Consider the following 12,606-nt stretch of genomic DNA (forward strand, 5'->3'; position numbering starts at 1 on the left):
ACAAGAGGCGAAAAGGAGGGTAGAGTGGGGGGGAAAGCCCCAGTTAATGCAAAGATGTTTGAGATGTCTTTGTTATGGGCTAGGGTTAGGGGTTAGGTTAGGGTTAGGTCAAATAGTGTCATCTTTGCATTAAAAATGACATAACTGAGCGAATGACAGTTAATGACAGTTGTCATAAACATGCATAAAACCTCCTTCATATTCATAACATGTGTCATGTCATGATTATGAAGGTGTCATGTCAGTCTTATGCACACCCCGTCAAGTAAAGTGTTACCAAATAAATTATTTGTGGGATATCTGAAATCCACACAGTATAAACACAATGTTTAAATGTTCTCTTCATTAGCTGATGAATTTATGGTAAAAACAAATTTACAGTTTTAGTGTAATATTTTTGCATTTTGGTCATTAAGTTTACATGTATATTGGGTGAATTCAGGTAAAGAGCATAACAATGGTCTTTAATTAAAAGGACATTATTTATTTAACCTTAATTCCCTCTATTTATAGTGTATATATAAAATCTTGATGTTGAGTTATGTTATGCGTCCACCTATCATGTATTGCATTATATTTCAAATACAATTGAAGGGAGATAGGGCTTTCTCAGTGGCTGCTCTACGGTTATGGAACCCTCTTCCAATGCATTTGAAATCTTCCCCATCTGTGGATGCTTTTAAATCTAGATTGAAATCGTATCTTTTTAGTATAGCTTTTAGAATCGATTGAACAGGATTTAATTTTTAATGTTTCATTTTATTTGTGTGACTGATGCTGGAAAGCACTTTGGTCAATGGCAGTTGTTTTAAATGTGCTATAGAAATAAAATTTGCATTGTATTGTATTGTATTACAAAAACTAAACGTTTGGATCAATAAATCTCCCAAGTGCTGGTTTATGTTAAAAATATAGGAAAATAAAGAAATTATGCCAAATGACATGATATATGGGACTGGTTTATTTAACCAGTGAAATTGAATAGGGTTTATTTCCTCGCATTTATTCCCCTATGCTTTCCTGCCAATCACAAAGGAATAATGATACTATTTGCTCTATGGAGACTGAAACATTAGATGCCTAGAAATTGCAAGCTAGTGCAGCAGTAGAGCAGGGGGCTTGTTAATGTCTGTGGATCACATGCTTGAAAAAGCTTCCCGAAGATTGTCAGGGATATTTGCTTCTTGAAGGAGTTTTAGACAGTGGCACACTAATTGGGGTGGGTTTGAAAACTAACCCAATTATGGGTTCTCTCACTTCACTCTCCCACTTCTCAACTCTCAACTTCTTCCATGGGGCTGGGGACCACATGGAGACCTCTGCAAACTTCCCAGGAGGCCACTGATGCCTTAAAATTTTCTTTTCTTTTCTTTTCTTTTCTTATTTAGGTCATATGGTATCTTTATGTGAGAAAGAAACTGACATTTAAACAATTATTCCAAGAAAGCCACCCTGTTAATTAACCACAAACTAAATAATATCTATCCATAAAATACTATCCATAAAAATATCCATTGATAATGTGTCTAATAAACATGGACTAATGAGATCGGAAATGTGCAGCCACAATGCAATCAATTCATTGCATGCTTTTAAGACTTTTTAACAGGCTTTTAGTTTGTTAATGGGGGAAATGGATTATAATTGCAGAGACCAAAACAAATTTATACACCAGGGGAGTTGAGTAAAAACACTATGTGGTTTTTGCTCAACACCCCAGGGAAAATATTGGAGCTTCTCGGAAGGTGATTTAAACTTAGAACATCAGAACATCATCATCAGCTGATGAGCAACATCTTTAGCGCTGTGTGGATCTACAGTCGGATTCTAGGTAGGAGAAAGTCTTCTTATATGTTTGAAAATGCCCTGTCTGTATTGATGAGTTACAACTTCTACAAACACTGCCTTTTTTGTGGATGTGGAAGAGGAAAACCTGTTTTCAATGTGATTGAAATCTCATCATTACAGTTTAGTTAATGCAGCGCATTTGGTTCTTTCTGATCTGGTAAAGAGAAGCCTATTATTATATTTTCAACTATGTGCATTGCATTTGAAATGATGCCTTTTGGTTTCAAGTTACTATCTGGCCTAATTACTGTGCATTGCAATCTTTGTTCATTAAGTTGTGTTTATGAAGTATGAACACCATATACCTACCATCATCAACTAATGAGTAACGAACATCTACAGTCTGATTCCAGGTAAGATCATAGCATATGAAGCGTTCATTTTGTTAGCTTTGTATTACTGGCTCTGTGTTACAGTATTATCGTTTTTTTAGGAGTAAATGTCAATACATAAATCATGCTATAAATAATCTTTATTAAAATACAAAAATGGATTGAGGGTTTTTAGTTTTTAATCAAGGTTATCTAAATTTGCTTGCTTCGTGAATAGGTAAACCGATGAGTAACCAGAATGCAGTTATTCTGACAAAAAGAAAACGTATTGATCGATTGCATGATGTTTCAGCAATTTCACACAACTTTGCTGATATTCAGACCAACAGATAGATTACAAGTGTGATATTGATTTTATACAGCAGTTAAGTTAATAAAAGTTCATATTGGATAACTTCAGACACAGCAATTAAAATTTAAGGCTTCTGCAGGGGGGGAAAACAAAGCTGATAAACTAGCTAGTCAGTTTAGCCAACTGTTAATGCTAATATATTTGTATGATACTGATCAAAATAAACCAAGTTTATTACGATCCGTTATATATTTACACAGTTATAGTCAGAAATGATTGTGTGTGTGGTTTTTAATTTTTTTTCAGAAATCTTTAAACAGTACATTAATCTGAGGTTTGTTGTTATTTCAGTGCTAATTTCCAAGACTTTCTGAGACCATGACGCAACTCAGCAACGGCTCTGATGGGTTCAACGAGTCACATATAATGAACAATACTAATAAAGTAGAGAATGTGGAAGCAGTGTTTATCTGGATTGTGAGCCTCTTTGAGATTCCAGTCGTCTGCTTAACCCTGTTTGCATTGTGTTTTCTCATCAAGTCTCATCGTGCTGCTTCGGTTTATGTGATACATTTGATTCTTTCAGATCTGTTACAGATTGGTTTTATAAACTTCTTAACAACCGAATTAGCAAGTGCTGCATTGTGGAGTGCATATAAGTATTGTTTGATTGTTGGCTTGTTTTTCATGGCATTTATTGCTATTGAAAGATACATATTAGTTTCCCATCCTCACTGGTACAGATCTCACCATTCAGTAAAAATGTCCTGTTTTATTTCTTTTATCATCTGGTTAATGCCTTTGACCTTTATAAAAATGAGAGATCAAGAGATTTTTACCATGTTTTCCCAATGTCTGGCATGTTTTATCCCTTACTCAGTAATCCTCGTGTGTTTTGTTGGTACTTGGAGGGGTCTCTCTCATGCAATATCATTTACTTCTCATAAGCGGAAATTAATTTTAGGCAGTCTGTCTCTTGTGCTGCTGAACTACACGTTACTTATCCTTCCCCTCTCAATTACAAGCTTTTGTTTGATGTTTTTGCATCCCACACCTCCTATTGCTGTGCAAGTTTATCTTTTTTGTCACTTTCTCTTGTATCTCAACCCACTTGCTGACTGTTTATTGTACTTGTTCATGAGGAGAGATGCTGACAACATAATGAGGTCTCTTTTCTGCTGTTGGAGTTCACCTCAATCCATAATAGCCGGTACTAACTCTCATACAATAACATCATAATGTTCAGTATCATAAAAGTGTCTTTATATTTTAACTTTGAAGTGGTAATGAAATCCTCTTTTGTATTTATTTTTTTTTTTCATAAAAGAAATGTTGACTTTATGTCTGATTTTCATGTGTATTTGCATACTTATATAGACCTATAGCTTAAATTCTGAGGCGTGATGAATGAAGCAAAAATCCAAATGCAATCACAGATTTAATTGAAAAACACTAATATATATAAGCCAGACTTGAGAACAAGAATACAGTCTACGGGCAGGAGCCAAGAACAACAACTTGGAAAGCACATACAGGAACAATGACTTACAAAACACAACTGAAACATAGGGGTATATATACACAAGTTAAAAAGGGGCTAACGAGGGACAGGTGTGGATGAGCAGTAACTATAACTACAGACAAACAGACAGGGAACTATGGCAAGCAGGGAAACAGGAATTGAACTCACGAAGCAAGCAAAGAAACAATAGGAAGAGAAATGCTACAAAACGGCAGTCCTTCAAAAAAACAGGGGAACACATACTGGGACCATGACAATGGGAAACAAATATAAAGCTATTTCTTTTATCTTCATTTTTACTCATTTTAATTATTATACTTTGTGTAAAAAAAAGACTTTTGGTCTGTTTGGTGGCCCATAGTGCAGCGGTGAGGTTCAGGAAGTAAAAATACTATTCTTTTTCTCCATATGGGGAAATTGATTTTTAACAATAACGAGATCAGCTCATTCCAGTCAAGAGTCCAGGCCAAGTCCAAATGCTACTGAAAAATTGATTTTGGACTCGTAAATGAGATATACTTAAGTCTTGAGTCTGGTCTTGCCCATTTGCTTAATAAAGTAGGCCTACTTTTGTAACTTACAAAAATATGTAATTCCAAAAAACATATATATATAATAATAATAATCTGAACTCGTATCCATGACTATGACATGTTATAAAACAAAGTGAGGAAGTCTCTTCAAAGTTACATTAAATGGAATAAACAAGTTGGGCAGCTTTGGTACTGATTTTCCCCAAGCTCCTAACTTCAAATTTTCACAAACTTTGTGATTTGCAATCAAAATATTATCTGAGCAATCAAAAACATTATCCATAATACATATTTTTGAGTATATTGCACATTGCAATCTCAATGATACTAAAATAACACTGCTTTGTACACTGTTATAGTGCATAAGTCTATGATTGGATTACCTCATCGGATTACATCGTGAGTGCATTGCTTATTGCTGGATGTCAGATGTGAAATCTGAGTGGGATACATGGGAAAGCCTCAATCTCAAACAGTTCATCTCATGAAAAAAATGCATTTAGAATGATGAATACACATTCTATATGCAATTAATGACGAAACATATCTTACTTTCTAATTCATTACTTTGACAGTGAAAGGAATTAATTGTTGTGAAGCATGCAGAACAAACAGCTTTAGAGAATTTCTTGTAATTCAGAATATAATAGTACACATGCAGGTTATTCGATGACGTGACCATTGGTAATCAGCTTCTTTTTTTTTTTCATAGAGAAAAATGGATAATAATTGCCAAAGCTGATAGTAGAGCTGCTCAGAACAAAAATGAACTCTTCAGGCCTATAAACACTGTACAGACAGTAATGTGTCATTTATCAGTGGCAAGTGGTGACTTAACCGGCAAGTCAATTTAATTGATTTCATTTACTGTATTTAGTCATTTAGCAGAGGCTTTTATACAAAGTGATTTACAAATGAGGACAACAGAAGTAACCAAACCAACAAAAGAGTTATGTATGTAAGTTATTATGTAAGTGCTGTGAGAAGTCCTGGTTAGTCTAATGCAGTACAGGTAACAAGGTTTTTTAATTATAAAGTTAGAGGGTCCATTTGTTTTTATAATAAATAAAAAGAAAACAAGTAAATAGCATCGAAAAAGAATAGAGAACACTGGTGTTATAGGGTTATTTTTTAGTAAATAAATAAAAAACGACATATTACAAACCGCATGACAGGCATCGATTTAAAAGTGGGGCTGTTACCAGGAATAGCCATTAGGTGGCAATGTCTTCCTACATGCTTACACACACACACACACACACACACACATTATTATTATTTTTTTTATAATAATAATAAAACTTTCTGCATTTTTACATTCTCCAAAAAAAAAAAAGTTAATAAAGAAAAACTAATTCTGTATGATTTGTAAGCTTGTTTCCTCATGGGGACCTCAATTTAGTCCCCATGAGTTGGTGTGTATTCAGGTGTCCCTGAAAAATGCACACACACACACACACACACACACACATTGGCCAAAACTTTCATTGTTTTGCATTTCATAATTATTTTACTGTGGGAGATGACTAGTGAAGTCAAATGTATTTTTATTGCTCTTTTCACAATACGCATTGTTTCAAAGCTTTATCTTGACAATTACTGTCAGTTATGTCAATTACGAAAATTTAAATCAAGATATTTCAATAAAGATATTTCAATATTGGTCAGTTTTGTTCTTTACTGAGATATAATGTCATATTTACAAATACAGATAAAAGTAATTCTATTAAATAAGCAGGCTCCCACTGTTAGTACCATGTACTGTCGAAGTCTCATAAAGAAAATATGCAAGCACAGAGAGAGACTGGTATAACTGTATGTAGTGTAAAACAAAATATGAAAATAACACAATTTACTCAAAAATCCCAAATCGCTGTTCTTTTTTTTTATTATTGCAAAATTTGTAGAAACATACAGAAACAGGGAAGCGAGACCTGAATATATTCCAACAAAGAGCAATCATAAAAATAAGAACAGAAAACAAATACTCTGGATTTGCATGCTTCACATTATGGTTATCTATACATACAGATACAAAAATAATACAATTACATCCTTTTAGAAAAGTTGTCATAATACATCAAAAATGTGGCCCTCTTTTTTGTTATTTGTAAGTCTAAGAGATGAAACGAGTCCAATTCAACAAGAAAAAGGGGGAAAGACAAAGGAGATTTAAGCCATTTTTGTTTACGAATGAAGAATTTTTTTTTGAACAACACATTCAGCAGATAATAGCTTTGGATTTTCATAATAAAAAAATAACATCTTTGAGTTACATTTGTTAGGTTAGAAACATAGGTGCTTAAGTCAACCCATAATTTGTTGGTAACACCACAATCAAAAAAACAAATGGGCAGCTGTTTCCTCAACAAAACCACAAAAAGAGCAATACTCATCAACATAAGAATATTTAGAAATAACCAAATTAACGGGATAACAAATCACTGCTCTAAAAAACCCACAGGACTCTCCTGAAGAACACATGACGAATTATTTCCGGGTTGGCCTACAAATTGACGTCACGACTGAACATCCGGCAGCTATAAAGAGTCGAAAGTTTAATTCCCTCACAGATGCAACGGTGGTAGTTAGTTCTTTAGCCGTCTGTAAACAAAATATATCACAATGTCTGCATGTGCATTGAGAGCGTTTCTCCAGCGAGCGGCTGTCATGCGTCAAGCGGCTCAACAAACGAGAGCGTTTCCTCAATGCGTGACCGGGAGCTACACACACAGAAGAGGAATAAACACAACAAATTCACTTAGGTAAGAAACTGTCTTTTTAAAAGTATTGAGTCGTTAAGACTTATCCATATGAGCTATTTTGTCAGTGGTGATGTAATATCCCCAAAATTGTGGCTTACATAAAATACGTAACGTCAATAGGTTAACAGTTAGATAACAAAATGTCGAAACGAATAAAAACAAATTATTTATTTTTTTTAAGAAAAAATTATTTGGCGCTTCTGTCAAACAAAACATGGCACCACAGTGGCACGGTTTCTTAGAGTTCACACTATAATACAATATACATAATGTTGAGAATGCAATGGTTGTCAAATGTTAGTGGATCATGTTCATAATTTGTGATGAACTACACTTGTGGTAGTCTGTAAGGACACATTTGTGAACGTGAGGAGAACTGATATCATAAATTGACTAAAATGACCTTGAGATCTGTCGAGTAAAAGTCATTAAAAACATGGTTCAGATAAGTTCTAAATGATGTAACGTAATCTGCTTGCACAATCTAGCATTGACACATGGTTTGATATTTTAGGTCTAATACAATGACATGCATGTGTGGCTTAAGTGTACAACTCTTTTTTTATTTTTTTCTCGGGCTTACTGTACTTCCAGTTGTGTAATGGGTTGAACATGTTGGTTAGCCTTGTTGTAGGTTTCTTTTTGTGGGTCAAGGGTATTGGGTTACACGTATAACCCAAGCGAGTGTGTGCATTGTGTAATGTGTTCCTCTTTATTTTGTTATCTGTTTTTATCTCATTTTTATCTTTGGGTCTATGCCTGGTGACTAAGAATGTGACTATTGTTATGGTTGTTACATTGATAACTGAAGCTTCCTCAAGGTTATTTTATACACACACGAACACCAAACCTCTGGAGTACTTGATCTGAATGGTCAAATTTGGCATTGAGTTGTCAAATATTTCCCAATCTTGACCGTTGTTCAGGGCATTGCTATATGCTATATACCTGCTGACATACTAACATACCTACACTATTGTTCAAAAGTTCGGGGATTAGAAAGCAACTGTATTCAAAGTTGATGATGATAATGGAGTAATAAGTATGGTAAATGGTTATTTTAAGTGAAGTTGTAATATATCAAGTATTACTGTTGAGTATAGTTTCACTTCTTTCAAAAAAATCTGACCAGTACTTGCATGTCTAGTGTTACATCGTGGTCTCTTTCTCATTACATACAAATGCAAGTTGTTGTTTTTTGTTTTTGTTTTTTCATCTTTTGCCTACTGAAGACCACTGCGCCTAAATCTCCATGTTTAAGCTTTCATGCATAAATCGTATTTTTTCAGGAGGGTTTTACTAGAGCTTAGGTGAATTCATGCTCTGGATATTGTTGTAGTTGTGTATTGAACCGTGGATTACTACTCTTAGGGCTGTGCAATTAATCGAATTCTATTGTCATGCACATCTCGTCAGCCTTCATAATCGCAGCCGAATCGCCTTCGATTGTGACGGTTATATTGCCTAGTTTGTCCGTGAACTACGGCTCTGTGTAGCAATTGCTGCTCCATCTGAAAGCAGGTGATGGCGATTAACTACAAATCAAGAAACAGGCTTTACTGACGAGATGCGCATGACAATCGAATTCGATTAATTGCACGGCCCTACTACTCATTATTCCATTTGGCACAGAAGCTAGATGTTTAAAATTTCCTGAAAATGAAAAACGGGGTTATGTCAGGGAAAGTCTTAATGAAATGGGGATAAAGCTATGAAACCATCCCTTTTCAGGGATCTACATTTCTAGGGAAATCCCTTGGCTTGTTAAACAATGGCCTGATTAACAACAACAACAAGAGGTTTAGCCAAAGTTTTCACCAAAAGGTGCTTAAGGATACAACAAGTCATTGTTCTAGGTTTTTCATATAGCACTTCTGATGATGGCTTCATCTTTGTAATTTAAGTCTTAAAAATGTCGTCTCTGCAGGGCCGAGGAGAAGGTGACAGTTCACTTTTTGAATCGAGATGGAAAAAGGATTACGGTGAAAGCTTTAACTGGAGAATCACTACTCGATGTTGTTGTTAACCATGATCTAGATATTGATGGATTTGGTAAGTTATTAAAAATATTGTAGATAGTCTAAAAATTTAAGTTTTATTTGTTCAGACAACTATAAATTTTTTTCACTTCCCTTTACACACTATAAAAAGTAAAAACATGCAGTTTCTTCCTGTTCTGATCCTTAAAATGGTGTTGTCACCTATTGTAGTCGGGTTGATTCAGTTCAATAATATTTTTGATTTTAATAAATCCACAGGGGAAACTTTTTTTTTTTTTTTTTTTTTTTTTTTTGACTACCTGACAAAACATTTTTCCAGTGCATATTGTGTACTGTCTATGAAGACTGCAGGTTGACTCAAAAAAAAAAAAATTAAAAAAATAAATAAATAAAAAAAAGCAAAGGTAAACGCATGTGAGTGCTATAGAAAGGCAAAAATGATTTGGTCCGTGTGTACCGACCAAAGCTTTACAGGACTGTGTATGTAATCCAAAGGTAAAACGAGGTGAACAGCTAGAGCAATATTTGAATGCTTGTCATGGCATTGTAAGTGGTTTGTGAGTCTTACTAGCTTGCAGGTTAATATTCTTGTGCATCTGTTTTGGGTTGTTGAACTAGGTGCATGTGAGGGAACTTTGGCCTGCTCTACGTGCCACCTTATTTTCGAGGAGGCTGTTTATAAGAAGCTTGGAGCGGTTTCTGATGAAGAAATGGACATGCTGGACTTGGCTTATGGGCTTACAGACACGTGCGTGAACCAAATTACTCCACAATAGATCATTTTAAAATTGTCTTCAGAAGCCATGCAATAGCTGTTGATATTTTTGTATTTAAAGATGAAGAGTCTTTTTCGATGTTTAAATACACTTTCCTATTCTATGTATGCAGAGACCACAATTAGTAAGCCATTCATAGTTTGATTCCCCTGTAAATGTAAACACTGTAGCTCACTATCATTGATCTGTTTGTTTGAGCATCCTGACCAGCCTGTAACTGTAACATTGGCCCAACAATTGGAGGTAGAGTTATCTGTTTGAAACCCATGTCTATATGGATTCAACACTTGCCATGGAATTACTGACTGATAATGAATATTCATAACTTCACATTTCTAATTTGCATGTACATCTTTCAGATCTCGTCTGGGCTGTCAGGTGTGTTTGAGGAAGGATCTGGATGGGATGATTCTGCGTGTGCCAGACATGATATCTGATGCTCGCGTTGACAGTGAAAAAGAGTCCTCCACAGCCCCACCCAAAGTATAATCTATAAAATAAAGCCCAGCTGTGTCTCATAAACACTGCATTATGGCGATATCTTTAATAACAGGTATTTTAATATGTACTATTTTAATAGAAAACTCAATTTAAATGATAACATTTATCGTTTAATATTATTTACATGCTGCCATAAGTAGTTTTTATAATTTTGGTGATTGTAACTTTTTAATTGTGCAGATTCTGCCATTCTTTGTGTCACAGTGAGAGGTGGGAGCGTCTTGTTATACATTTTGAATGCAGAAATAACTGTAACTGATTTATTGCAATAAATATGATGGTTAACTTTTTAAGTTGCTTTATTTGTTTGTTTTTTTGTATTCGAAAGCTGGAACATCATCCTCAAGCACGTACATGTGATTTATTATAGTTTTGCTGTTATGCAGGGATTAAAGTTCTCCGTCGCTACGACGGATTTCCGTTATTTGCAGCGAGTCTACGAGTTTACTGCAGGGTTGTGTCCTTAATGTCTTATTTAATTTTCATAATTCTAAGGCCGTAAATAGGCTTACATTTCAAGAAAGACGAGGTGTGTTCAGCCTGCTGAGGGGGATGTGATCAAAGCCTGGAGTGGAGCAAAAGCACGTTCCTCTCTCCGCTCAAAGCGCTCTGTATTCACTCCGCTGTGGATCCACTCCGGGTTTTCTGTTCCCGCTCACGGAAAAACTGCTCCGTGTTCCCTCCATTAGTTATTAGGGATAACGGGGGAAAAGAGACATGTAGCGCGTTGTTGTTGTTCTGCCGGCACACCAAAAATCATCCCCGCTACGGCTGCAGCTTCTCACTGACAACATAGTAAGGCCGCTCGCATCATTCACAGTCGGGTGAATCAGAGAACAGCAGAATTCGGCGCAGGATTGCGGCTATTAGCAGTAGTAATCATTCTACTCATTCCCGCAGGTTCCGACGGAATGTATCACATGTGCACGTGCTTTTGAGTCTTGAGAACTCACTCGCGCGCTCTCATTTTCTGTGCACAGATCGCGATAAGGAGAGTGACAGCTTTTAATAATTAAGGGAGTTTGCAAATGTGATATTGATTTAATGCGACAGATCAATAAACAAGTACTGTATGATTTTGCTCTAGTCTATATCATCAATGAAAATAGTTCTAAATAAAGTAACAGCTGAGCTGCTGCGCATCTCTAAAAGCAACAGAGCAGTGTTTCATTCATGAATGAAAGTGCGTTTTTGAACGAATCTAGTGAGTCAGTGATTCATGATTACCCATTCATAAAGACAGTCACTTGCTTAATTCCTGAATGAATCATCCGTTCGAACGAATCAATTGAATGGATGATTCCTGCTGGCGGTTTCAGTTTCACTTTTAGAGTATAATTTAAATCATTTAATATTACTGTATTCAAAATTTTATGTTTAAAACATTAATCTCCACATGTATCTATTAATTTAATTGCACTCATGTCACCTCTGAGCCTCATTAAACGTCTGAAAATGTACCTACAAACCACTTTTGTGTTCTTCTATGCCACCTACAAATTAATTTATTAATACTAATTTCATATGATTGGTAACATTTGTCTTATTCTACTTATTATATTGTTTTAAATATACATTTTAAAAAGCTTATAAATATACATTTTTGAATTTGACATAGCTGAAAATGATGCCATTGTAAAGGTAAAAAGAAAATACCCCTGTAAGTCACTTTAAGGAGTCAAATGTCACCTTGTATTAGGAAGGCTAATTTTTGATCAGAATTTTTGATTATTGATCAGAAGGTGCTCCTAAATTTTTTAAATTAGGAGGACACAAGTGCTCCTAAAAAGAAAAGTAAGCATAGAGCCATGTGTAAAACATGAGGTCTTAGAGACAGCAGCCTAAATAAACCTGCTGCTGTCTTTCATTATACAGTGAAGACTATCCAGTGTTATTTTACTGTTGAATAGATTCTAGTTAGACCTAACTGAAAAATATTAAGTACTGATAATTTAATTTGTATCTTGTTGTTTTTGTTTGTACTATTTATTGTCATTAATTTATTTGTTCTTATTTTATTTTCTATTTGCTTGTCTT

The 12,606-nt window shown here is 35.0% G+C and overlaps 1 protein-coding gene across 2 annotated transcripts; it reads left to right on the top strand.

The window, feature by feature from the left end:
• The first annotated feature begins 7,034 nt into the window (after positions 1-7,034).
• Positions 7,035-10,862, top strand: fdx1 (ferredoxin 1). Of its 2 annotated transcripts, XR_009272823.1 has the most exons (5): positions 7,035-7,292; positions 9,220-9,344; positions 9,911-10,040; positions 10,428-10,621; positions 10,750-10,862. XR_009272823.1 is itself a non-coding variant. In XM_058787173.1 (4 exons), exons 1-4 carry the CDS (start codon positions 7,153-7,155, stop codon positions 10,555-10,557), a joined length of 525 nt encoding a protein of 174 aa, XP_058643156.1. In that variant the 5' UTR covers positions 7,035-7,152; the 3' UTR covers positions 10,558-10,862. The 2 variants fall into 2 exon arrangements, 1 of the variants encoding a protein (XP_058643156.1); XM_058787173.1 differs by having other exon boundaries at positions 10,428-10,862.
• Positions 10,863-12,606: the final 1,744 nt, after the last annotated feature.

This window comes from Onychostoma macrolepis, chromosome 09 (assembly GCF_012432095.1).
Source record: "Onychostoma macrolepis isolate SWU-2019 chromosome 09, ASM1243209v1, whole genome shotgun sequence".
Taxonomy (NCBI): Eukaryota; Metazoa; Chordata; class Actinopteri; order Cypriniformes; family Cyprinidae; genus Onychostoma; species Onychostoma macrolepis.

Bases quoted from the DNA above. Each gene is read 5' to 3' on its own strand.
- fdx1 (XM_058787173.1), top strand. From the start codon at position 7,153: ATGTCTGCATGTGCATTGAGAGCGTTTCTCCAGCGAGCGGCTGTCATG. The intron at 7,293-9,219 runs GTAAGAAACTGT...TCGTCTCTGCAG, and splicing joins AACACAACAAATTCACTTAG to GGCCGAGGAGAAGGTGACAG. The intron at 10,041-10,427 runs GTGCGTGAACCA...TACATCTTTCAG, and splicing joins GCTTATGGGCTTACAGACAC to ATCTCGTCTGGGCTGTCAGG.